At 51.1% G+C, this 26,007-nt stretch overlaps 4 protein-coding genes across 13 annotated transcripts in view; 1 reads left to right on the top strand and 3 right to left on the bottom strand.

Moving 5' to 3' along the window:
• The window catches only part of ACIN1 (apoptotic chromatin condensation inducer 1), a 34,985-nt gene extending 30,100 nt beyond the window's left edge, over window positions 1-4,885 (bottom strand). For 5 of the 8 annotated variants that reach the window (XM_072837900.1, XM_072837898.1, XM_072837899.1 and 2 more), the window contains exons 1-4: window positions 4,559-4,885; window positions 3,069-3,134; window positions 1,130-1,241; window positions 600-719 (exon numbers count right to left, since the gene is read on the bottom strand). In XM_072837900.1, the coding sequence (XP_072694001.1) occupies window positions 600-719; window positions 1,130-1,241; window positions 3,069-3,134; window positions 4,559-4,870 (610 nt within the window). In that variant the 5' untranslated portion in view covers window positions 4,871-4,885. Of the gene's footprint in view, window positions 1-599; window positions 720-1,129; window positions 1,242-3,068; window positions 3,135-4,073; window positions 4,474-4,558 lie in introns of those variants that run through there. The other 3 variants (XM_072837903.1, XM_072837902.1, XM_072837901.1) reach the window with 3 other exon arrangements.
• On the top strand, window positions 4,415-8,154 carry C9H14orf119 (chromosome 9 C14orf119 homolog). Of its 2 annotated transcripts, none has more exons than XM_072837907.1 (2): window positions 4,415-4,743; window positions 6,814-8,154. In XM_072837907.1, exon 2 carries the CDS (start codon window positions 6,815-6,817, stop codon window positions 7,241-7,243), a length of 429 nt encoding a protein of 142 aa, XP_072694008.1. In that variant the 5' UTR covers window positions 4,415-4,743; window position 6,814; the 3' UTR covers window positions 7,244-8,154. The 2 variants fall into 2 exon arrangements, with proteins under 2 accessions (XP_072694008.1, XP_072694007.1); XM_072837906.1 differs by lacking the exon at window positions 4,415-4,743 and adding an exon at window positions 4,770-5,228.
• CIROP (ciliated left-right organizer metallopeptidase) lies at window positions 8,105-14,950 on the bottom strand. The gene is made up of 14 exons (XM_072837908.1): window positions 13,021-14,950; window positions 12,615-12,708; window positions 12,474-12,525; window positions 12,026-12,169; window positions 11,627-11,752; window positions 11,332-11,416; window positions 11,040-11,185; window positions 10,793-10,964; window positions 10,384-10,453; window positions 10,212-10,308; window positions 9,836-10,108; window positions 9,379-9,608; window positions 9,039-9,215; window positions 8,105-8,502 (listed from the first exon to the last, which is right to left on the bottom strand). The coding sequence occupies exons 1-14, from the start codon at window positions 13,319-13,321 to the stop codon at window positions 8,295-8,297; spliced, it is 2,175 nt and encodes a 724-aa protein (XP_072694009.1). The 5' UTR covers window positions 13,322-14,950; the 3' UTR covers window positions 8,105-8,294.
• A 7,284-nt stretch (window positions 14,951-22,234) lies between these two features.
• CEBPE (CCAAT enhancer binding protein epsilon) lies at window positions 22,235-24,548 on the bottom strand. 2 transcript variants are annotated; one of them, XM_072837895.1, is made up of 3 exons: window positions 24,324-24,548; window positions 23,366-23,579; window positions 22,235-22,780 (listed from the first exon to the last, which is right to left on the bottom strand). In XM_072837895.1, the coding sequence occupies exons 1-3, from the start codon at window positions 24,410-24,412 to the stop codon at window positions 22,445-22,447; spliced, it is 639 nt and encodes a 212-aa protein (XP_072693996.1). In that variant the 5' UTR covers window positions 24,413-24,548; the 3' UTR covers window positions 22,235-22,444. The 2 variants fall into 2 exon arrangements, with proteins under 2 accessions (XP_072693996.1, XP_072693995.1); XM_072837894.1 differs by having other exon boundaries at window positions 23,366-24,475.
• Window positions 24,549-26,007: the final 1,459 nt, after the last annotated feature.

The raw sequence follows: 26,007 nt of genomic DNA on the forward strand, positions 1-26,007 counted from the left end.
GCTTGAACAACTCCACACAATGCATTAGAACTCCCTGTAATATGCTCATATGATATTTTGCACTGTCTCTCAGAGCACATAGCTCAATGGTAACTATATAATAATTTGATTAATGTCCATCTCCTCCCTAGGCTATACATTTCATTCAGGCAGGAACTTGTCTTTTCTCTACCATATTCCTGGTGCCTAGCATGTGCCTACCATACAACAGGCACTCAACAAAAACTTGCTGAATGAATTAATGAACTACAGCAGATACCCATTTGGGTGGTATGACTGAGTGTGCAAGAAGTAATCTATACAACTGGTGAAGAGTTATGACTGCTGCTCAATCCAGAGGCATAGGAGGTTAAAGAGGTACAGAGGAGACGAAACATCATACTGCCTTAGAAAACACTCTGAGAGGTTAACACGACACAGAGGTGAAAGCAGACTTCCAAAAGGACATAATTCCCATGACAAACAGATGTGAAGTGTCAATGTCGCAGAATTTCTCTGGGACTTCAGTGGAGGCTTAGCATGAAAGGAGGCGTAACTTACCTCCCCCCACCAACTACGCAGGATTGACAAAACAGCGCAGTGGGGAGGGAGATACGTACTGGGCGAATGTCTGCTGAGTTCCAGCTCTGGTCTCTCCAGGCTGCTCTGAAAGTCAGGAGGCAGCAGGGAAGCCACTCCCTCAGGATGGATCATCTCGTCCTCCGACTCAGCTGAAGCTTCTGCAAAGTACAGATTGGGTCGGGGCAGGGAGGGAGTGAAGGGCTCATCATGTGGGAATATGTAGGGGAGTGAAGGAAATCAAGCAAAGTCATGGGACACAGAGCATATACTAAAAAGAGCACTGTACACAGAAAAAACTCCCTGGGATTAAGAACTACCTCATTTAAAGGGTAGCTTAATTTACTTATAATTCTTCCTGTTGGCAGGAATCCTCTTCTAACAGATAGTTAAATTAAGTGTTTTCTTCCCTGACAAAAGGTAAACAAACAACTCACTTGGCTCAACTACCAAAGCAAATAAGTAGCAGTTTCAGCCTGACTTATTCCTGAAATTGCCTAGTTAAACAGGCCTATCTTACTCAGTGACAGGAGTTAAGAATGAAAAACTCCTTCTGACAGTCCGGGCTTACCTTCAAGTTCTGCAGCTTCTCGGGCTTCACGTTCCAGACGCTGCCTAAGAAGCTCCTGCTGCTTTTCCAGATACTGCTTTATAAAACTGTTCTGGCTCATTTCCTCGCCAATCTGTGTAGAAGACATGGAAAAAGAAAAGTCGAGGAAAGCAAACCAGGAAAACACAGGGAAGAAAATTTCACGGAGCAAGTCTTCCTCTTATATTTGAATCCAAGAAAGATTATCAAAATGTTTGAAGGCCCTCTTCTAAGTTTTGTTGAACCAAAATAAAGAATCCTATGATTCATAAAGGATGGCAAAGAGAGGAACCACACATAATTTCTTATTTTAAATATTTAGTTCCCAACCAGTGATGCCCAAGTAACTTAAAATCTAAATTATCTAAATATAATCTAAATCTTCCTTTTAATAATAACAAGAAAAAATACTAGTTCATACCATGTCATTTTTTGTTGATAAAAATGGTCAATCTCCACCTATCCTGGAACCATTTTGTCAAACGTCCAAAATTGAAGTACAGTAAAGGATGAAAGCAAGAGATTAAGAAAGGGGATGACTGTTCAGCTTTCAGAGTTTTAACTCTATTTTCTTTGGGTGGGAAGAAATCCTAGGTAACACTATTTAAAATCCAGAAGCTTACTTCCTTTTCCAACTTTTTTCCTGCAATACAGATTCCCACAGCATTCTTCTGTCCTTCAGTTTTCTCTTCCCAAGTCCTCCTCCCCAGAGCCTTCTTGCTTAGCAAGTCCTACTAGAACTCAAGAAAAAAATCTGAATACATATTGCTTGTTTTCAGTCCTCTTTCCCAAGCAAGGTAAATGTTTCTTTTCATCTAAAATAGAAACAGGTCTCTTGGTACTCAACGGACATTGATGAAGTATGGGTTGCATGTATTAGAAAAGATAAGCATTTGCTGCAAAAATCCTAGGTTAATAAAAGCAAAGCTTCAAAGACTAAAATGCAATGAACAAAAGGAATATAATCACAAACTGATTAACTTATGTAGTTTATCTTAAACCTATTCTTAACTAAACATCTGTAAACTTACTAGATTATGATATAGCTTAATGAAGTGGCAACAAGGGACTAGGAAGGCTCTCTTGTTTTTCCACAGTATCTTGGGACTTCATCTAGTACCAGAGCTGCACAAAACTGCACTAACAAAGCCCTGGATTTTCCTTTATGTACGTAACACACTATAATGAGGCAATTTTAAGAGCTGAAAATGATCTTATGAGGTCACACAGTCTAAAAGTTTCACTTTTTTAAACTGTGGAATGATTTCTAAAGAAATCTTATGCTGAAACTCAATATACATAACAGATAAAAATAGATCTAATTTAGTTAAGAGGGGAGTATAAAGCTATGTACACAGTCCAATGCCTTCTCGTGTTATACATAGGAACTGAAGGACCCAGGACCTCCAAAGGTTAAATTTCTGCCCTAAGTAACCAAGGAATTAATGATGTTTGGGAGTAAGTGCATAGTTAGCATTAACACTGGTAATGGCGGGTAATTTCCAAAGGATTGAATTCTTGGAAAATCTTTGTCAACACCAGACTTCTTGATCAGCAAGTATTTCCTTACACTGCCCTATTGATTGTCTACTTCTTATCTACTACATTCAAAGACATCAACTACTTTTCCCAAATCAATGGCAAATAAATGACTTTGGATTCTTGTACTATACTTAATCAACTGGAGTCCCATCTTTCTGCACACATCATTGCAAGTATCAGAAATTAACTAACAGCTCTTCTAATTCAGTTCTGGAATTCTCTATTAAAATTCAACTGTTCCTGGTATGAGGACATTTCCAACCCAGGGAACTTAGGAAAACACCAGTGAGGAATTAAGCATCAAATATACATCATTATGTCCTTCAATAGGTCTGTGCATCATAAGAGCCCACCCTAGCTAACGAACCTTTTTTCTTACCTGGGAATTTGGCTGGAATGCAGCATGGGGTGTTGAGTGTTTCTGTAAATTTTCTAGCATTAGAGCCTGGTACAGAGAAGGGCAAAAGTCAGAAACTAGGGGAAACCGCCCCCCCCCCCAATCCCTCCCCAAACTCTTCATTGAATGCAATGACTAACCATACACAGTTAAACTGTACTCTTTTCCCAGGGACCTAAAAGCCCTTTAACTAATACTGTTCTCATTCATCTTCAGAAGACCCTTAAACATAGCCACCATTACTGCTCTCAAATGTACAAATGTAAAATGCAGGCACATGGAGAAAATCAAGTGACCTGGCTATGTAATAAAATCAGTTACAGTGACAGAACCAGCACTACAGTCCCTATTATCTTCTATACTTCTGACTAATGCCCCTTCTAAATCTGGCCATGCAGGTAAAATGACTTCAAATACTCAAGTCAGCTTCAAATACAGGAAACCAACATAGGGCTGCTGGTTTTGGCTTGATTGAATTACTTGCTCAGTTACCCAGGACTAGATCTACTTGAATGAACTTGTATTGTTTCCAACAGAGTGGCATGTAGATTTATCAACTCTATAAAAATTTCAAAAGGGAGGCTATAGCACAAAATGACCACAGACTCTAAATTATGGCTGACCCAATCCACATACACAAAACCTTCAGCTTCTGTAGAGGCAACGGTCTGTCAAACTAACCCTTGATCCAACCCAGCACTAATATGTACTAGAGGCCATGTATTCTAATTAACCCCAGTTAAGACCAAGACATCCTCCTCTTCCCACCGTTTACACCAAATCTATACACACAAATCCACCCACCTCATGACGATCCCACCCTAAGCTACTCAAATCGATTCAAAACGCCCAACATATACCAACCTGCCCCCTCTCTCATCAATATTCACCAAACTCTTATCCGCCCAAATTGCTTCTGGATGCCCTATAAATTATACACCCCTCTATAACCGAGTCCCTTCAAATCAAGGTTTCTCTTTATCTCACCTCCTGATCTAATCAGGCAGACATTTTACTCTACATCCCGATCCTATTCTTCCGGACACCGACAACCACCCCATTCACCCCTCCGCCCAACTGTACCCCTAACTCCGACCCAGCCCAATTCGCCCCCCTCAGGCCAGCTACGCCGGTGGTAGTAGTGGGATTTAACTCCTTCTGCAGCGCATGCGCCGAAACCACAGACACAAACAAGGAGGGGGTGGGGGAAGGAGGAAGGAGCTTAAGACACTCCGAGAGAGTAGCGCGCACCCTCCCATTTTGGGCTCGCGCCGCTGCCGTTAAGGCGGGAACCGGCGCTATCTCTATTCCAGCGCGAGCCTCACCAACCACCGTGCGCGCGGATCCGGAGGCTCGCGCTGGCGGCCTGAGCGAGCTCGCGCGGAGCCCGGACACTGCGCCTGCGCCGCGGCAGAGACCCGTCTCTACCGGGTCCGCTCCCCTCCGACACCCCGGCAACGCCGACTTCTCACCCCTTTGAGCCGCTTGACCAGGGCGCTCTTCTGCCCGCTCTTCGCTAGGCCTCGCTGCTCCAGTGCGGCCTTCAGGTCGGTCACCCGCAGCGCCTGAAGAGGCTTCCCGTCCAGAGTCACCTCCTCCAGCTCCGCCATCTTGCGTGAGGTACTCGGGTCCGTCCCGACGGCTTCGGGCATCTTCGGTAATTTCCGCCAACGCCCTTGGAACGTACCGAGTTGACCCCGCCCACTGCCATAGTCAACCCCTCGATTACCACTCAGAACTCCCCGGGTTCCTCCGGAACTGCTCGGGTGTTTCCGTCTCCACATCGGCACCAATCAGTTCTTTCCCTCCTCCCAGCCGCGCCCCCCCCCCCCTCTGCTTTCAGAGCTCGGTTATTTTCGTCGTACCGAGGCTTTGAATCGGATGTATTCGGAAGCCTTCGACTCTGGCATAACAAAATCGGAGTTGCTCGGCTCTCCCCGAACCTACGGCTGGGGCGCTGGGGCGCTGAGGCGCTGGGGCGCTGAGGCGCTTGGGTGTTTGGGGCTGGCCCGGGGCCGGAAGTGCGTGGGCTGCCGGGCTGGCCCTGCTTAGGGTTTTCAGGAAACATGGAAGCGGCGGCGACAGTTGGAATTTAAGCATCTCTGTGACGGTCTCCGGGTTCCCTGTGAGAGGAAAGGGGAGGTAAGCGCAGTAGAAGCCCCCCCCCGGGCCGGGTCAGACTCGGTGTTTGCGGGTTACCCAGGTAGGGCCCAGTTGCCGTCCTGCTGCCAGTCCAGCTGCCGCCTCCCCATTTCCGAATCCCCGCCACTCCCATCCAAGACTACGTTGCTCTTTGGGTCCTTGGATGCCGGGCCACCTGGCCTCCAGAGCGGGCAAGTGGCAGCACCGTGTCTTTGGGCCCAGACTGTGAACGAAGTCATAATCCTTGAACTTGAGTTTGCTGTGGGGGCCATGTCGCAAGACTCGGCAAAAGTTTTTCCTTACTTTTAAGGAAGAGAATAAAGTTAAGAGAATAAAGTTCCTTAAGGAGGAATTGCTTCTTGTAGGGCCGCTGTGAAAAAGGCAGTCTCGGACTGTTTGGGTACTGAACTGATTGATGTTAATTTTAAGTATAGGGTTTCCTTTCCTTGTCACTGCAAATACTCCCAGATTGCCGCAGAACAATAAAATAGGTCACCGATAAGTAGTTTAAGGTTTTCATTGTTAGAAATTCAAACTGGCGAGCTCGAAACCTATTCAAGTGGTCTCACCTTCTATTTGCATTACTGATGCAAATCAGTGGCAGGGCATCAATGAGTATTTTACTTTAAACTTTAAGGAAAGTGTGCAAAGACCTCAATTGCCCTACATCTACAGCAGTGTGACACTTGTTAGGGTCCTAAGCTACCAAACTAACTAGACATTTTCCAGTTTGGAATAAACTGGCTTCTATTTTTTCTTACTGTGTTTTATTTTGGGTAAGGCACTTACTCTGGTCTTCAGTTTTTCCTGGTGCTTTACTGGAAAGGTAAGGAAGTAATGGATGTTATGACGTTCTTGGCATATTTCAGAGGCTATATGCACATTACAAAGTAGACTTTCTGGGACACCTGGGTGGCTCAGCGGTTGAGTGTCTGCCTTTGGCTCAGGACCCGGATTGAGTCCCGCATCAGGCTCCCTGCAGGGAGTCTGCTTCTCCCTCTGCCTGTGTCTCTGCTTCTCTCTCTGTGCCTCTTGTGAATAAATAAGTAAAATCTTAAAAAACAAAACAAACAAACAAAACACTCTTTCCATCATGTATGATTTCTTTTCTTCTCTCACTGTTGATAGCTCTGGAATGATTAACATCTAGGTCCAGATTGGCTGCATGTACTAGATTTAAAAATGTGTTCCTTTTTTCTTTTTTAAGATGAGACGCACCAATGTTAATCACTGTTTGTCTTTTTTTTCTTTACTCAACCTGGAACATAAAAGTAGGCCAGAGAGAATGAGCAAGAAATGTGTAGATTATTTTTAGATTCTTTATAAGAATAATGGAGAGAAGCAGTCTTTGGGGAGAGTGATGGTTTCAAAAAGAGGAAGGTTAGCAAATGTGAAATTAAGTTATTCTTGAGTGACCTCTCTAAGGTAATTGGATAATAACCAGTATGAAGTACCCTGTTGTGTTCCTGTAAATTGGTGAAAAGTAATTTTATCTGTAGATGCTGATTGTGATAAGATTCCTTGTTGGGAAGTTGTGTTTTGTTACTTTATCTAGAGAATATATAACGGTGCTTTTATCTTTCAGGATGCCACTGGAATCATCTTCCTCTTCAATGCCACTATCCTTCCCTCCTCCTTTACCCTCAGTACCAGATAGTATTACTAACTCTTCCCCACCCCCAATGTCTTACATCACTTCCCAGGAGATGAAGTGTATTCTTCACTGGTTTGCCAGTTGGTCAGGTCCCCAGCGTGAACGTTTCCTACAGGACCTGGTAGCTAAGGCAGTGCCAGGAAAATTACAGCCACTGCTGGAAGGGCTGGAGCAGCTTAGTGTGTCTAGAGCAAACCGACCACCTTGTATCTTTGAGTGCCAGCTACGTCTTTGGGATCAGTGGTTTCGAGGTTGGGCTGAGCAGGAGCGCAATGAATTTGTCAGGCAGCTGGAGGTCAGTGAGCCAGACTTCGTGGCAAAGTTTTACCAAGCAGTGGCTGCTACAGCTGGTAAAGACTGATGGACATTAAAATCAAAGAAGATAATCACAGCTGATGGAGCCACAACTTTACTGTGAGAACTTCGGATGTGTCGCTTAAAGGTCTAGGGATGGTATTCCAATCAGCTGATTGAACTTGTTGACCTGTACAGGCTTGATTATATCTTTGGAGGTGGGGGAAGGGCAAAGGAAGAGAGAGAATCTTAAGCGGGATCCATGCCCCGCACTGAGCCTGATTTAAGCGGGCTTGATTTCACAATCCTGAGATCATGACCTGAGCCAAAATCAAGAGTTGGATGCTTAACCGACGGAGCCACCCACGTGCCCCAAGCCTTGGTTATTTCAATGTTAACAGCCTATCAACTGGACTGCTCACATCATTGTTTTCCATCTAAGTAAATCCAGTCTGCCTCCTCGCTTGCTCCTTTCTACATATCAGACTCTGAAGAATTCCGTGGCTTCTTTTGCAAGTATAATGAGAGGGAACCTACACATTATAACTCAAGCATAAAAAAAAAAATAACTCAAGCATATTGCTGGCCCATGGGGGCTTTTAAGTAAAGCTTTCCTACTCCAGAAGCAGGAGAGAAGGACAATAAAAGGTCATGTTTTTATAGTTTAACTGGATTCACATGGTTGGTTTCACTGCCCTTTCCAGATTCTGGCATAATTGTGTGACATGCCAACTATTAGCTTTCCTAGTGATGATTTTGTAAAATTATGAAAAAATCAGGAGAGGGAAACAATTAGTTACTCCTTCCACACTGATGTTTGTTTGAATCCAAATAGCAATGACTTCTAAAGTATATGTGATATTCTTGGAGCTGGTAACATTCCTATTCTGTAAGTTTGCTCTGTGATATGAAAACAAGTGACACTCTATAGGTTAAAGGGTTTATTTTTTGTATCAAAATAAAGAATCCTCAGAACCATTTCTCTAGCTCTTTTTCATTACAAGGCTAGTATAGAGGTGATACCTAGAGAAAGGCATTCTGAGAAAAGGTAGACTTGGCATGCAGTTGTCTTCCAAGAAATAATCTGCCCTGTCTACCCTGTCATGCTTTGGGTAACATCACACCTCCCTTATTCCTCCAACTGGGTCTCTTGTGTCTTGGAGCTCTGGTGAATGGTGAGGGGCAGATGGTGCCACCCGAAGAGTAGCTCGTTTCTGATAAGCCATGGTTCCCAGTGCACCCACCAGGATAAGCAGTGTTAGGCAGAGTCCCATGGACAGTGCAAGATGGGTCACGGAGGGATTATGGTCCAAGGTAGCCAGCAACCTAGGAACATAGAGGTAATATTTGGCTTGGAATAATGCCCAGGCTTGGAAGGTGAAGGGCTTCACCTTTATCATAATACACAGAGCTCATGAAACCTTGCTTCATCCAATCGGTAAGCTATAAAGGAAATCAGAGGAATATAGAACCTGAATGTAGGAAAAAGACCAAGATCCAAGTCTCCTAGAAAAGAGGAAAAAAAAAAAATCCCAGTCTCCTAGCAAACTTAAGTTGTTAGAAGCTAACCTGGCAGTGAGGGAAATGATTTAAGGGAAGAGTTAGACTACGGTGTTTGGCTAGCTAGACATGGTGCCCCATTAGTACTTAAGGAAGGAAGAGGACTAGGATCCCTATGTCCTAGAGATGAGGAACTCCATTACTGTGGTGGGAAGGGTGTCCCATAGTGATAGACCTGAGGTCATCACATTAGTTTTCTGAAATAACCCTGTTTAGGACCTACATAGGAGTGAGTGCTTAATGCAATTTCAAACATCTGGACTCCTGGATTTGAAAGAAAACTACTTGGAATATTGTCTTACTTGATGTGTTCTGTGGTAAAGCTGGCTCCTCCATAGTGTACTTCTAGGGGTTTCTGGAGAGTCAAGGTCAGGGCCCTGTGTAGCATACCAACTGAAGGCCCTCGGCAGTCAGATGACTTCCACATGTACACGGTGAACACTAGGCTAGCAGTAATGGAGGGGCTGTGGAAATAGCACCTATAGAGACATTTGGATCTCTTAAGGGAGGTAGAGTCCCTGGAAGAGTAACTCCTGAAACAGGTACAGGCTTAGGAGTGGGAGTTGAAGAGTTGTTCAGTAACCCACTTATGCAGTTCCCTTGGCCCACTGTATGAATCCTCAGCCTGTACTATCCCTTTACCTGCTGGCACCGCCTCTGCTCACCAGGGCCTGTAGTAATGCTTCAGTCAGCTCTTCGAGCTCTCCCTTCCCCATGGAGTCGCCAGGGGGCCCAGCTAATTGTAAAGACAGCTGGAATAACCCATCTTGGATCGGAAGACTCACAGGTGGTGAAGTAACAGTGCTGGTACCTACGTTAGTTTGACACAGTCGACCCCGGGGACAGAAGAGAAGACCATAGTACCCAGGTATCTGCAAGGAAATACATAGCAGGGTATAGTTTTGATCATAATTGCTCAAGCCCTCCTTCCCAGGAAAAAGTACAGCCTAGGTCAGGGTCATGGACTCAGTGGGTACCTGGTAAAAAAAAAAAAAAAAAATGAATGAACATCGAAATAGGTTGGATAGTACCACTGTACAAGCACTTCTAAACTTCCTTTTGCCAATGTGCTGCATAGCTTTTCACTTACGATGCCCACCTGAATAGCTTTTCCAGGAAGGCATGAGGCCCATGGTGATCCCTCTGCCTGCACCTTGTATGCTCCTCTCTCTGTGCATTGATGTAAGTAGCAGCGGCCAGTGAGCTCTGCTTCCTTCAGGTATGGGATCTGAGAGGGATGCCTGGTCTTGGCCTCATGGAACAGTGGTGAGGTGATGTTGGCAAGGAAGCAACGACTCTGGGAATGGTAGATTTCCCCATGGAGGTTCTCTGCCCCCAGTGAGAATCCGTTTTCCTTCTTCCAGCACTCACTCTGAAGGGCGGGGCAGGAGGCAGAAAAATGTTTGCCTAGATGCCTTGGAAGTTGACTCTGCTCTGGGCCCACTCAGTTTCACTCTATTCTCTAGTCATCTCACCCCATTGGCCAAGGGCTTGTACATGCGGCAGCCTTCCAGCATGGGGTCAGAGGAACAGCTTCCCTTGTCCAGATGCAGGTAATGGCAGCCCACTCCGCTGTGGGGAAGGGATGGCATCTGACACTAGGGTCTCTGACAGCTGTACAGCCCCTCAACCATGCAGCACTCATACCTGCCAGTACAGAAGAAGTCTGAGGAGCCAGCCCCACACGTAGTCACCAGGCCAAATTCCAGGCCAGCTCCTACTTGAGAGACAGGAAGAGAGAGAACCCTCAGAACAAAGCCGGGGCACCTGGGTGGCTCAGCGGTTGAGTGGCTGCCTTCGGCTCAGGGCGTGATCCTGGAGTTCCAGGATTGAGTCCCACAGTAGGCTCCCTGTGAGGAGCCTGTTTTTCCCTCTGCCTGTGTCTCTGTCTCTCTGTGTGTCTCTCATGAATAAATAAAATCTTAAAAAAAAAAAAAAAGAACAAATGATGCCCCAAGCATCCCTCACACCAGCAGATAATCCCTCCCAATCTCTCTCACTACCCCCAAACTGACTCAGGTCACGAGGGCCCCTCTGCCATTCTCCTTGTTCTCACCCTGGCCCCACAACAGCTCCTGTGCAGCGCTGTGATTGACTTGGTACCAGCCAGAATCTCTGAAGGCAGCGAGAGTGATTGGATCAAGTCGAGTGCGCCGGGCACCATCGAAGGTAGCAGTCATTATAGAACCCTGGAGCATTCGGGCCTCCCAGTGTGAAGACAAAGGGCCCTAAGGAGGAGGTAGCTGGTTGCCACCTGTCTACTCCCCGTTCCTTCCAGCACCCCCAGGTGTTCTCATTCTCACCTCTTCTTCCAAGGGAACACCCAATGAAGTCCCTGTCACTCCCAAGTGTTTGGCCAGGCTGTGGCTAACAGTTGGGGTGGTTAGAAGCAGCTGTCCCCACTCATCTCGCCGTGTCACTTGTTGCCTTGTGGAACAGTTCTCCCTAACTGAGCACAAAAAGCGAAGAAGGCAATATGAGAAGAGGAAGACTTAGGAAGGGTAGAGCAGCACCGGAAGGAAGGAGTTGGTGGGATGGTAGTGATCCCCTCTTGTTGACATCGTAGGAAAGCTTGCCCTCACTCCTCTCATTTACCGCTGGGTCCTGAGGGGCAATCCCGCCACTTCTTGAAGAGCTGTCCGGAGAAACCCAGAGCATGGAGCAATTCGTGTAGTGTGACCTAAGGACAAATGACTGCAGGGTGAGGGGGGTGGGGGAGGGAGCAGATTGACTAGCCACTCTCTAGTCCCTCTGCCCAATCAGCTCTTCTTAGAGTTGAGGCAGCTTCTCCTCCAATCCTTAGTAGATTCTTCCACTCCAGGGGAAGCTGAGTGACCTGTCCCCTTCCCCCAACCTGTTTGCGCCTTTCTATTCATCATGCAGCAGTCACCATGACGATGTCACGATGGCTGAGGCTGGGGCTGGTGAGATGCTGGGCGCAGTAGACAATGGTGCCAGCAAGGGGTCTGTCTTCTGAGTCCAGCTGGCAGCAGGCAGCATAGGCTATGACAGAGGGCTGTGGATGGGCCAGGACAAGGTAGATGGGAAGCAGGGAAGTGGGGTACACAGAAGAGATCTTCCTGAAAGTGGACATCCCGGGAACTCAGCAAGGATAGTACCAAGGGATGGCTCGAAGGGGCTTAGCTCCCACCCGAATTTCATCAACATGACCAAGTCACCTCAAATAAGGACAACTTAATTAAAACTGCCTTTGTGCTCCCTTCCCCTCCCCATGATACTTAAGATTAAGAGAGGCAGAACAGGGAAAAAGATTTGATTAGGGTCTTACCTCTCCATGGCACTTGGAAGTGTGGGCCACCAACACATACAGGAGAAAATCAGTGTCTTGGACCCCAGGCCCATCTGGCTGGACCAGTTGTGGGGGACCCTGCTCTGGCCACAGTGCATAACCACGGAGATGGGCATCAGGGATCTGGCCCGGAGTGAAATGAAACATCTAGCTTAGCAGGTGAGGACAATAGGAAACGGTACTGGGAGTGAGGAGTGGACAGTCTTTATCTTTAGTCGGCCTTAGGGTCATTTAGGCAGCTGGTCAGAATAGGGACTCCTGCCCACTCCCCCCCCACCCCCCATTTAATAAATTGCCTAGGGGAGAAGGGGCTCAGGAATTTACATTTGTTAGGAAGCACTTTAAGTGACTTTGGTGCTAATGGTCTTGGAGAAGACTAGGCAGGCTGGAGATCTTCAGATCCCCAAATCTGAGAAATTGCCCTCACCTTTGCCCCCAGGCAAGTCTCTCCCTTGTACTCTGGGTTTAAGAGGCTGCATCTGCCAAGAATGAATATCTGTAGGTGAGCTGGAGACATTTCTGTGCCCCTAAAGAGTCAGTATATACATTTTCAAGGGCATGAACTCACCTGTGATAGTTTGGGGTGTCCGGGTCCCCCCAGACAGCATGGCAGTACTGTGCAGGGTCTCGACTCAGAAGCAGGGGGCCTTGCACTGGAGGAACTTAAAAAGATAAGCGGTTGGGATCCCTGGGTGGCTCAGTGGTTTAGTGTCTGCCTTTGGCCCAGGGCCTGATCCTGGAGACCCGGGATCGAGTCCCACATCGGGCTACCTCCAGGGAGCCTGCTTTTCCCTCTGCCTGTGTCTCTGCCTCTCTCTCCGCGTCTCTCATGGATAAATAAATAAAATGTTTTAAAAAAAAAGATAAGTGGTCAATTTCCCCTCAACATCTTAAGAGTTCCTTTTCTCTGGTTGTCTTCCCCCCCTAGCCCTTTGCTTCTCAGCCCTCCCTGCCTCCTTCTAATCTCCAATCACCTGCGAGGACCCCTTGGAGTTGCTGAGTGGCCTGTCTGGCTGCAGCCAGGGCCAGGGCTTGGGGTCCCCCTCTTATTTCGGCTCCCTCAGGATCCCAAGCTCCGGATGCAGGATCTCTGATATAGCAGATTCGGATTCGCAGGGGTTGGGGATCACGGGAACCAGGGAGGGTGAGGGAGGAAGAGTGGAAGTTTGGGGCAAGTTGGGAGAGATGGGGCCTGAGAAGGGTCACAGACTTCTGTGTCTCATCATGTAGGCATCTGCTCACGACAGTCCCCAGGAGCAGCAGCAGCAGCAACATCTTGCAAGTGTTCCTCCGTAACCTGCGCTGGATCCTGTCTTCTTCTTTCTTCCCCACCTTGCTCACTTCTGGTTTCCCTCTCTTTACTATCTCTCTCCATACCCTCTCCACCACTCTTGCTTATTTTTCAAGATTTCAAGATGTGGAGTGTTGTTGACAAAATCTACAGTTCCCTCCAGGAGGTCAGCTGTAAACCACAAGGACCAAAGCTGCCTCCTCCTGGGGGTGCCAAAGGTGGGGAAGCTGTGTGTGTGTGTGTGTGTGTGTGTGTGTGTGTGTGTGTGTGTGCACAGCGTGGTGAGGGCAGAGGGGGCAGTGTTATTCCCAAAGCCTCAACTGATCTTTACCAAGAGGAGCCTGCCTCATCCAGGAATCTCTCCTAACCCTTTTTCTTTTCTTTTAAAAAGGATTTTATTTATTTATTCATGAGACACACAGAGAGGCAGAGACATAGGCAGAGGGAGAAGCAGGCTCCATGTAGGGAGCCCAATGAGGGACTCGATTCTGGGACTCCAAGATCACGCCCTGAGCCCAAGGCAGGCGCTCAACCACTGAGCCACCCAGGCGTCCCTCCTAACCCTTTTTCATCTCTCATCCCAATTCCCCTCTTTCTGAGCAGACAACCTTGGAACCTTCCCAGAACTAAAAAGTTGGTATTAACATAATGGTGTGAGGGGGTCGCTCTGTGCTTCATAGATGCCTACTTACCTCATTGGAGATGGGTGAGCATGCTTCTGCATGTTCCTGGCCCCTATATCAGGACTGGGTGGACTCTAACTAACTGAAAGACCTTCAGGCACCTCCCCCATCTGTATAGGGCACCTAGTAGGTTCTCAGCAAATACATGTTGGCTGATTGACCACCTCCTAGGAAAGACTGCCGTGTTAGCTCTGTGAAGCTTCAAAGAACCACATATATAGGCATGCTGGGAGGGAAAGTCACCTCTTAAAATGGACATTAATAGAATATGTGCAAAGATGTTCTCACCCAGCTCTTGGAACCCCCTGTTTTCTTTGCTCATGCTGTGCTTTCACATCCTGTTTCCCCTGCCTGGACACTCCACCTTCCCTGCCTGCCTGGCTAATTCCTACCTTCCCTATAATTACTTTGGGAAGCCTTTCTTACTTAACACCTCCTGCCCAAATTCCACACTTGCCAGATGGGAGGGAGCCCACTTCACAGGAGGGGCTTCTCTCCTCCTCTTCCGCAATAATCACTGGCTTGGCGGCTCTCCCTTCACATCCTGCACTCCTTCAAGGCAAACCTGCTTCCCGGCTAGCTTTGTAGCCACAGCGCTCGCTCGGCACAGTCAAGAGGGCCTAGTTATCAGTTTGTGGATGAAGGAGCAGACCCAAACCCCCAGTCGCCTAACTTTTGAGGAAACAGGTCAGGGGTAAAATGATGGAAAGCAACACAGCTAATTAGTTACAGACAGGCTAAGAGTTTACAGAATGGCTGCTGACTTCCTAGGGAGGCTGGATTTTATACCTTGATATACCAGACCTGTGGCTGGAATGGCCAGTTACAAGGGAGGCAGCCAAACACTGGAGCCAGACCAACTCTGCCACTTTCCACCTAGGTGACTATGGTCGAATGCCTTCAGGTGCCCATTTGCAAAAGACAGGTGATTGTACTTACCTGACCAGGTTGCTTTGAGGAGAAAGCAAAGACTTTAAGGGTCATCTGGGCGGCTCAGCTGGTTAAATGTCTGACTTGATCTTGGGGTCATGAGTTCGAGCCCCACATGGGGCTCCAATCTGGGCACGGCGCTCACTTAAAAAAAAAGAAGTTTGTAAAGCCCTGAGAACAGTGTCCGTTGCGTTCATGATAAAATACCAAGTCACATCACTTTCAACATGGACATGTGTATAAATCTTTAGGGGACTCTTGTTCTTTTTCTAAGACAAACCTTCTTCTCCACGTGTCATATGCCTCTTTTTCCCTTTTTCCTGGCTGGGTGTCCAGATTGGGGGGGACCCCTCTGGGTCAGGATTGGCCCAAAGGAGTCTACATCTGTGGGGCTCGCCTCAGGTTTTCGCCCCGCAGCCGTCACGCCTAATGCTTTGCTGCCCCCTTGTGGCCGCTGCGTGGAGGGTGCGCCGCTTCCAGGGCAGGGGTTTCTCCGGTTCTTCACACATGCGTGCAGAACTTCATACCTCCCAACAGAAACAGCACAAGAAACACCTCGTGTTTCTTCTGCTGGAATATCTCTCTCCTGACTTTGCCTGGCAAATTCTTCCTCGTCTTTCCAGAGCCAGCTGCGAGGGTCTCTGCCTGCTGAGATTTCTTTTTTACTCCCCTCTGAGCAGAGGTGGTTTGCATCGCCTCTGTCATCCAATAGCTGTTCTTTCACATCTTTCAAGTGGCGCTTATTATATTCTCCTGACATTTATTTTTGTGCTTGTTCCCCTGCTAGACTGTGGGCAGGGGCTGAGTCTGATTCGCCTGTGCCTCTTTGAAGAGGTGTTAAGTAGGCACAGAGGGATGATGGAGGTGGGAAGGTGGCTGGGAGGAAAGAGAGGAGGTAAGGAGAGAGGGTGAGAATAACAGTTATTTGAGCATTCTCTTTGTGCCCAGATATCTTGCAAGCACTTTAAAGATTTTATTTATTTATTTATTTATTTATTTATTTATTTATTTATTTGAGATAGAGTGAACAAGAGAGTGAACACAAGAATGGGCAGGGGCAGAGAGAGAAGACTCCCTTGCTGAGCAGGAAGCCCGATGTGGGGCTCTATCCCAGGACTCTGAGATCATGACCTGAGCCAAAGGCAGATGCTTGACCCACTGAGCCCCCCAGGCGGCCCCTAGCAAACACTTTAGACGTGTATTCCTTTCGGCAACCTTCCACGGTAGGTATGATTATAATTACCCCAATTTTACAACCAGGGCACAGCAAAATTAGGCAGCATGGGTAGGTGCCCAATGTGGAGTTCAACCCACCATGCCTCCCATTGTGTTCTCAAGGGCACAGCATGGAGGGTAAAGGTATGATCTCAGAGGAACAGAATGAAAAAGAGGGGGGTGGGGACGACAGGTGGAGGCAGGAGGGAAGAAGCGGTAGGAAAGGATGAGGTGGGGCAACCACAGAGCAAAAGTGGAGAGGACGGGATGGGATGAGGTGAGATGAGGGTGCAGACGGAGGAGATTAGGTACATGGAGTGAGGATGCTAAGGAGGAAGAGGAGGAGGTGGAGGCAAGCTAGGATGAAGACAGGGTGTGGGAGAGGATGGTGGTGAGCAAAGCATGTCTTGGCGGTGTCATTGCTCATGTGGATGCTCCATCCAGCATCCTGACCTCTCAGTTCCTTCACTAGCCTGTCTCGAACATTCTTCATTCCACTTTAGTAAGCCACTCCTAGGAGCCTTATCATCACCAGAGGCTGCAGCACCTATGAAATAACTGAATCGAGCATCATGCTCTCTGATATGATCTCCTTTCCTTACGGTTTGTTTGCTCAAGCCGTTCACTGCAGCTGTTCTAGGGGCTCATGGAAGAACCGCTGGCCATTCCTGTCTTTTCGTTTTCCACCTTGGGTTTCAGGCTCATCACCAAATCCCTCCTTCAAAAGTGCCCCCCACTCCTCTTCACTGTCTGCCCTCTGCATCCTGCCCCCCCCCCCAAGCAGCTAAGGACCACTGAGGGTGGTCCCCAGAGAGGTCAGCCTGTTGTCACTCTGTTGTCATCACTGACTTCAACAGGGTGCTCTCAAGTCAGAAATCTCAGTCCTGGAGCATCTGGATGGCTCAGTGTTTGAGTGTCTGCCTTTGGCTCAGGTCGTCATCCAGCAGTCCTGGGATCGAGTCCTGCATCAGGCTTCCTGCATGGAGCCTGCTTTTCCCTCTGCCTGTGTCTCTGCCTCTGTGTGTGTGTGTGTGTGTGTGTGTGTGTGTGTGTGTGTGTGTCATGAATAAGTAAATAAAATCTTTAAAAAATATTTTAAAAAAGGAACAAAATCTCGGCCCCCGGGGTCTAACACCTTTAAGCCTGCTCCTCAGGCTGCTCAGTGGCTGGCAGTTCCCTCGAGTCCCGGTGAGGTGGAGACAGAGCCATTAGGCAGAAGTGGCACCGCCTGCTGCATCCGGCCTGGGGGTGCATCTATCCTTGCTGCAGTCCCTTCTGTTTTCTTCGAGGACAGGAAATGTCCTTTTCTTTTGGGAGATGGTTCCTCCCTCTCATGCTCTGGATTCCACCATCCGGAGATGTGGCCTCAGTCCCCCTCTGACTTGGTCTCCAGCCCCAGCCTCTGTCAGTGACCAGGAAGGGCCTGCCCGGGGACTTCGTATGTATTTCTGTGCTGGGAACCCACAGAAGTCTGTGCCCAGTGTGACTCCTTACCTCTTAGACATCTGTGTGGCACTTCCTCAAAGACGCCTCATCGGACCTTCACCATTAAGTCAGGTGCCCTGAGTATAACATCCGTCCCATGCACCCCTTTACTTTGGCCACATAAGCACAGCCTGTTTGGAATTATCAATTTATTGTGCATGTCTGTCCCTGTCATGGCTCTGTAAGCCCCATGAGGGCAGGGACTGTTCTCCTTGTTCACCCTGTAGCTTCTATAACAAGCAAAGTGTCCAGCCTGGAGTAGGTGTTATAAGTAGTTTTTGAGCAAATGAATATGGGAATGGGTGTGTTGTGGAGACAGGAGGGATGAGCAGGGAGGGAGGGTGGGGATGGGAGGTAGAAAGTGAAAAGAGCTGATGGCTAGTGTGGGGAGAGGGCAGTAATGAGGATGAGGTGTGCAGAGGTGAGGTTAGGGGTGGAGGGGAGAAGCAGGGAGGGGAGGACCAGGCAGAGGCATCTCTGTGCTGGGCCTGAGTGAGGCTGCCAGACCCTGAGTGGCTTCCCAGGAGCTCTGTCTCTTAGCCACGCTGCTTGAGAGGTTTGGAGGCCCAGCCCTGGGGCGGGGCTAGACTTTATCTTGGGGCGCAGCCCTAACCTCAGATGGTGACAGAGTGGGAGCGAGCAGGGGTTTTGCAAACCGTCCCGATTGCAGCAGGCCGGCTGCTCACTCTGGACGGCGGGTGGGGCCTGGGCTTATCTCCCCAGCGCAGCCCTAACCTCAGATGGTGACAAAGCGGGAGCGAGCAGGCGTTTTGCAAACCGTCCCGATTGCAGCAAGGTGGGATGGCCTGGCCAGGGGCAGCAGTGCTAGGTGTGGGGGGCAACAGAGGTTTGGGCAGTTTGGGGCCTTGGAGCAAAGTTTGGCTTGTGGGGTGTCAGAGAGCCGTTCTGTGTGCAGCCTGCCTCTACCTACCTCAGATCTCTGTTTCTATAAACCAAAGGGGAAGGCCGGAGCTCTGTAGGTGGGGCTCTCCCTGGTGGAAAGCCTGCTTTTTCCCAAGTCCTAGGACCCTTCTGCTACTCCAAAAGTCAGAATTGACAGCCAGTTGCAGCCATTTTGCTCTAAAAATGCCCACTCCATCTCCAGCAGGGTAGCTTCAGGGAACTCTTTCCATGCCACTGAAGTTTTTTCTGGGCCCAGGCCTGCTTATAGTGCCCATTCACCGACAGGCCAGTCGGGAGTCCTGTCCAAGTCAGACCATCCCTACTTGGGAAGAGTGCAGGAAAGGAGAAGTGTGTTTGCTGGGGGCCGGCGAAGGGGAGGTGCACAGGCCCTCAGCCAGCCTTGGTTATGGTTGCTTCAGGATCTCCCATACAGCCCCCTGCATCCCATAGCCCCCTCCCTGGCTGGCCCAGGGTAGGGGTGGAGGTGAAGGGGCCCCTTTCCACCCCCACAACCCCAACCGGGATCTTGCAACACCGGGATGGGGGCCCTGGGGGCCCAGGCGTGTGGCAATCCATGGAGGGTGGGGTGGGGAGGTGTGCACCAGCAGGGGAGCAGCTTTCACAAGCAGCCACTGCAGGACTGACCTTGGCTGGCTCACCTTGGGCAGCTTCCTCTCTCTTCCCGGTATCACCAAATAGCCTTCCTTCTCAGAGAGAGAGGCAGAGACACAGGCAGAGGGAGAAGCAGGTCCCTGTGGGGAACCTGATATGGGACTTGATCCTGGGACCCCAGATCTCACTACCTGAGCTGAAGCCCCAATCACTGAGCCACCCAGGTGCTCCCCTGCTTGTTTATTTGGTTTCCCCAAATGAAGTAATTAGTGAATTTTCTGAAGGTGCTTTGTAGAGGCGTGAAGGAAGGGTTTGGGGGAAAGCTGCAAGGAATGATGAAGTAACTGGCTAGCTCCATTACTGCGCCTGAGGCCAGAGGGCAGGGATCTTGTGAGAGGAGGCAGTGGAGGGTGCCCGTCCCTGACAGGAGAGAGCTGGGGGAGAAGCACTCGAGTTGACCCTCCTGCTGCCCTCCAATGTCCTGTCCCTCCTGGAACACAGCAGGATGACCCGGGGTAGAGGGGACCTAGAAGGGCAAAGGAAGACACTCAGTGCATTTGCTTATTGCCTTTATCTTCCTACACATTCAGCCAAGAGCTGGGTCTGTCTAGGTCACCACAGGGTTCTCAGCACCTTTCGAGGGCCCAGCACAGGCAAGATGCTCAGCAAATACTTGTTGAACAAATGACTTTGATCCAAACCAACTGAGGTCAGGTTAAAAGCCTCCTGCAGAAAGTGTGGCTTCTGGCTACCTGTCATCTCCCTGGGACATGATCTGCCAGAGGATCAGGGCATGCTCGCCACTTGTCATCATGCAGGGACCAGGTATGCTCCTTTCTCAGGGTGGGACTGTGATTCTTCACCAACCCTGGTGCCCCAGGCACCTGCCCTGAGGAGCCGCAGGGTGGGTGGGGGGCTGGGAGGAGACCCAGTCCAGAGCTGTGGGAAAGCAGCATGGGGTTGACGCTGAAGCCACCCAGGTCCCATCACCCAGAATCTTGAAAATAAGTCAAGGGGCAGTGGTCTCGAGCTGAGAGGAGGAAATCCGGAGGTTGAGTCACTTATCCTGTTCTGTACAAACCCCCCTTATGCAACCCGATCCCCCGGGCTAGGAAAGGGAGGCGCGGGATTCTCCCGGGCATCCACATAGACAGAGACAAGCACCTCCCCTTACGAACTTGGGAGGCCCCAAGGGTGAGGGAATAGAATTAACCATCCAGTGAGGTTCATATCCATCTACCCAGACCAGATCTGGGGCAGTGGATCCAGGGACAGATGAAGGAGAGGGTGCCTGAGGGACACAGAGGCAAAGGCAAGAAAGGAATTGAGTCCTGAGTGAGGCAGCCACAGTGCACATGGATGCCCGAAGTGTATGAGGTCTCTGTCGCTGGGGATGTGGCGATGGGGCAAGGGTGGGAGACAGAGTGGAGACTGGGAGGACCCTGTCTCTCTCCCTGTCTCAGAAAGCTATTCCTTGAGGGGCGCCTGGGTGGCTCAGTGGTTGAACATCTGCCTTGGGCCCAGGGTGTGATCCTGAGGTCCCCGGATCAAGTCCCACATCGGGCTCCCTGCATGGAGCCTGCTTCTCCCTCTGCCTGTGTCTCTGCCTCTCTCTGTGTTTCTCATGAATAAGTAAATAAAATACTTTTTTTAAAAAGGAAGTTATTCCTTGATATCTAACTCAGGCTTTCTCAGAGGGAGGCCTACAAAATCCTCAGTGGTCAAAGAGAGACTAGCGTGTCCTGTGGCTCACGTCTCCGGCTCTGTCCACCGTCCCTGGTTACTTACTGAATGGGACTGTCAGGCCCGCCCGGTGCTGTGTGCCTCTGTGGGAAGGCTGTGAGCATGGAGTAGAGCCAGGTGCCATGTGCTGATGCAGCAAAGGGACTGAGAAGCTTCAGGAGAACGTCTCTTATCCCCTCTGGCCCTCAGCTGCTTTATCTGTAAGATGCGGCTCACACTATCTTGTTCGTCTGAGGCCAAAGCCCACCAAGATGATCCTCTGAGGTCTCTTCCAGCACTTCTTAAGATCTGTGATTTTTTTGGAGCTATTTGGCTCTGCCTCTAAGCAACCATGTGACTCTGGCTAAGTCCCTTTCTCCCCTTGAGATCTCAGTTTCCTCACCTGCAAAACGAGAAGTTTAGGTGAGATCCTGAGGTCCTTTCCGTGCCAGCAAAACGGAATAATGACGAATATTCATCTTACTATGTGCCAGGCCACGTTTGTGTATGTACATAACCACACTGTGAGGTGGGTCCTGATGCTACCCCCATGGTGCAGACAGGGAAACTGAGGCACAGAGAGAGGTAACTGGTTTGGGTCACACAAATAGTAAAACCTGGTGGGAGATGCAGAAGGAGGCTCTTGGGCTGGAGCTCTATGAAAGATAAAACACTTAGCATGAGGGGTTTCACTGGCAGAAGTGGACTGTTCTCATTATCAACTTTCTCTTATACAAACAGGTCTCAAGGCCTATCCCACTGGAGTCCTCCCCCAAGCAAGTGCTATGGGGGAACCCCAGCCCCAGTGAATGAGGGACAATGAGGAAGCCACTAGAGGATGTCAGCCTGGTGGCCTCAAGTTGTAGAACTTGAGAGAAGGGGTTGAGTCCCGGATTCAGAACTAGGGGACCATAAGTATGGCAGAACCATCTGGAAGCTGACAGGAGCTTCCAGACCTATATTGCAAGGTGCTGGGGTTCTCAGGCCTAGGCATAAGGGACTGGGTGGTGCTGGGATCTCCCCACAAGCCACAGAACTCTGTCAGGGAAGTATCCAGAGACTGCTCCAGGTCCTGTGGGGTTGCAGGCATGGGGTATCTTCATTATCCGGACGGGTAGAGTGGGTTGGGGTAGGGGCAGGGGGAGAGAGGAGCAGAGTGGCAGACGCTTTGCCCGACCATGCGATGTGCTGGGGCAGTGTGTCTACGTTCTTGGGCATTCATTTAAACGGGCATGAAACCAAGAGGTAGCAGACCCAGCCACGTGCATTCTCCACCCTTGAAGCCCCCATGCCACACACGCACCCCCCCCCCCCGCCACCCCCAGGCCCAGTGTCCAGGCCCATTGCTGAGTCATAGTGCAATTTTATTCAGCTACAGAATCATTATGCTGGCATCTGTCCTCTCCCCGGCCACCCGCTGCCAGTTGTCCATGGTCTCTGTGTTAGGCTTGGCCCGTGAGGGGCTCTAGGGCCTCAGCAGGGCAGGATCCCAGGGTCAGGCTGGGCCAGGGGGGCGGGGTGGGGTGGGGGGCTGGTGTCACAGTCTGCCAGCCGGGCTCAGTTGCAGGCCCCCACACCCTTGATGAGGTTGGCAGCCTCGGGGATCTGGCGGAAGAGGTTTCGGAGGGTGTCCAGCTCCTGGGTCAGCTGCTCCACACGACTGCGGAGGCGCTCATTCTCCGCCATGTACTCCAGCACCTTCTGCTGTGTCTCCAGGATGCGCCTCTTGGCCTTGTCCCGGCTCTTGCGCACGGCGATGTTATTTCTCTCCCGCCGCAGCCGGTATTCCAGGCTGTCCTTGTTCACCGCCTTCTTGCCTTTGTGTGAGGGGCCAGCCGGGGATGGTGCCTTGAGGAGGGGGCTGCAGGGGGGTGCGGCGGCGGCCACAGGGGCCTGGAGGGGAAGGCACAAAGGGACCGCAGGTGAGAGCTGGCCAGGCAGCGGAGTGGAGGCCGGGCGGGAATCCCAGCAGCCCGAGCACACTTGGGCATCGAAGAGATATGGGATCCAGAGCCAGCTGTTGGCTCTCAGGGAATGCCCAGCCGCGTGTAGAGGGTCCCCCTCTCTGACCAAAACTCCCCTTCATGTTCCCACATGGTCTGAGAACCACTTTCCTTCGATCTATCTTGAGTCCCTAGTCCTACAATCTGCAGGCATTTCCTCTTCTAGAAGCAGGTGGCAGAGAGACGGGAGGAAGGGGCTTGATGGGCAGCAGAGAAGCTGGTGGGACCTGAGGTCAGGGCAGGTCGGCTGGCCACAGGGCCTGCAGGACACTCCGGGATTCAGCCACGCGCTGGGGTTCATTTCAGGAGGAGAGTGCCTTCACAGGGAGGCGCAGAGGGTTTGGGGGTGGGTTGGTCTCACAGAGCAACATCACACAGGGACCTGTTAGCATCGGTGGGAGCGCAGGGTCCCCCACCAGCACTGGGCCTCCCTCCAGCCTCCGGGGGGCGGGGACGAGATTTGACCTGCTCTTACCTTGAGGACGCGCAGGGGCTGGCTGGGTGCTGCCAGGGCTGGGGGCAGGTGCATGGCCGTCTGCCCACAGTGTGCCACTTGGTACTGCAGAGGATTGTAGCCACCACGGCTGGCCCCTCGGCTGCCCTCTGGCCCCCGGGGCTCCTCCTTCACGGCCACAGCCCTGGGGTCGTAGCTCCCTGGGCTGCTGTAGATGCCAGGCCCCAGCGCCTTCCTGTCAGGGCCGAAGGTATGTGGGGGGTAGGCGAAGGGCCGAGGGTCAGGCGGCAGGTAGTGGGGGAAGGCAGGGGTTCCGGGTCCCTTAAGGCCTCGGGCCTCAGGTGCCGGCTTCACCGCGAAGAGGTCAGAGAGGAGCTGCTCCTCCCCAGACTCAATGTAGGCAGAGAGGTCGATGGAGGCCTCATGCTCACACATGTCCCCCAGCTCCCCAGGCCCCGCTCGGCCCCCTGAGAACTCGAGTGGCTGCTGGCCAGCCCGGGGCTCACACTCATAGTAGGTCCCGTGGGACATGGCCGGCCCGCCCCCTCTGCTCCCCGCCCCTGCCGCCCTGCTCTTGGGGCACCCTCTGGGATGCTCTGTCTGCCCTCTCCCTAACTCCCCCTGCCCTAGATCTGCCCTAGATCTGCCCTCTCCTCTGTCACCCACTCCTGCGTGGCCTCTCTTCTCCCTCCTCTGCTGTTTGCTTTTCCTTCCTCTGTAGTCAATGTCTCTTTTCTCTTCCCTTTTTTTCCCCTCTCTCTCTCTGGGGTGACTCAGGGAGGGGCAGGGTGCACCCCGGAGGGAGGGATGCGGGGGCTTAGAGAAATGGGGCCCCTGGCCTATGTAGCCTTTGGGAGAGCTCTTTGGTCGGGGTCCAAGCCAGGGCTCTGAGATGCCTGGGAGCCGATGCTTCTGGGGATGCCTCCCTCCACCCCCTCTTGAGTCCAGGGGATTCCAGAGTCCTCGCTGAGGGCAACACCTCTCTCTGAATGTCCTTCTCCCTCCGACTTCCGAAAAGTTCTGTGCAGAATGAGGTGCCAAGTCAGAATGAACAGAGAAAACCTTCATCCAGTGCCGACCCCCAGCCTGAGTTGAACTCCTCCCTCGGCACGCCTCCCTCTCGGTTCCCCCAAGGCTGAGCTCCACCTACCCCGGGGGGGGCAGTCAGTTCCTTCTGTAGCCCCACCCCCAGGGCATTCTTTTGGGTGCAGGCCAGAGGGCGCTGTTGGAGGGGGTTCTAGTGATAGGTTCTGGGACCAAGCCCTACGTGGGGCCCTGTGGTGCAAAGCACGCTTGTTTGCTGCGTTTTCGTGCAGGGTCTGCCAAACCCAAACCGTCTTGTGCTCTAGCCCTGGGTGGCCCTCGAAGCCTGGCGCTGTTGCTGATTGCCAAGGCTTGGCTGAGGCACCTGCTCAGGACTCGGCCCCGCGCCCCAGGCCAGGCCGGCTGCGGCCCTAGGAGCGGACAGCTGCACCCCTCTGGTGGCTCCCGCGGCCTCTCGTCCAACTGCTCTGCGCGGCCAGAGCCTCAGGCTGGCACCTGCCCCTGCGCTGGCTGGTCCCGGGGCTCTGCCTTGTTTCCTGTGCCTCAGGCTGCAGGGCTCCAGCGCTCACTGCAGCTCGGTTTGCTGTCTTTCCTTCTGCATGGCCGTTCTCTGACCTCGATGCGTGTCTCTCAGGCCCACTTCCTCTTGTGAGGCTTGAGAAGCCTTCTGTTTTGTCATCGTCTCTTCCTGGGACTGTTTCAGGGTCTCCAGGAGAAGCCTGTGCTCCACGCCTCTGATCTCATGCTCAGCCCCTTCTCAGACCTTCCCTTTTCTTTCTCCTCTGGGAACTGCCCACTATCTCCTGTTAGAGGCGCTGCTCTGGCTCTGTTTTTACTTGTAGACCGTCACCTACAAAAGGGACGATAGGTCCGGAAAAGCAAAGGACACAGAAACGAGCTGCTGGCTCTTTTATCACGAGCAAATGCTGTGAGTAGCCGGTGGAGGCCAGGAGGTTTAATAAGTAGGGTTCACCAAGGCCCAGGCCACAGTGGCGATATGTGTGGCGTTGGACGCTAAAATAAAGTCTGCAGATGTAAACTGCCCTCACCTTGGGCCAGTTACCCCTCTAGTTAGCTTCTCCCTCCCTCCTCACCACCCCAGCTACCCCAGGAGCCTTCTGTGCACAACTGGAGATGCTCTCTCCCAAAGCCCTGACCTGACATGGGGAGACCTGTGTGCATCCTGGAGACACATCTCAGGGCCCAGATGAGGAGGTTTCTGTCTCATCTCCGTTTCAAAGGACCTTGCGTCAAACGGGTACCAGAGCTGAACGACTTCGGTTTGGCAGGAGTGCCTCCGGTGACCTCCAGGCGGCAGTATGGGTCCAGAATTCGGGACTTGAGGGGCTGCTGCGGTCTGGCAGCAGGTGGGCGGCAGGGGGCAGCCTTCCACAGCCCCGGCGAGGGCAGGCCCCTGCTGGGCCTCCAGGAGGAGGAAGGGGAATCCTGGCGGGGTGGGGGCTTGCAGTGCAGTTACTCGGGGTGTGGGCGAGCTGAGAAGACAGGCCAGGGCCCTGTCTCAACGCAGAGAAATTCTAGCCCTCTCCGATTCTGAAGGAATGATGATGGTTAAGGCCTGGCATTTTCTGGGGTTATGCTTTTTTGGTCATTGAAGCATT

The sequence above is a fragment of the Canis lupus genome, chromosome 9 (assembly GCF_048164855.1).
Source record: "Canis lupus baileyi chromosome 9, mCanLup2.hap1, whole genome shotgun sequence".
NCBI classification, from domain to species: Eukaryota; Metazoa; Chordata; class Mammalia; order Carnivora; family Canidae; genus Canis; species Canis lupus.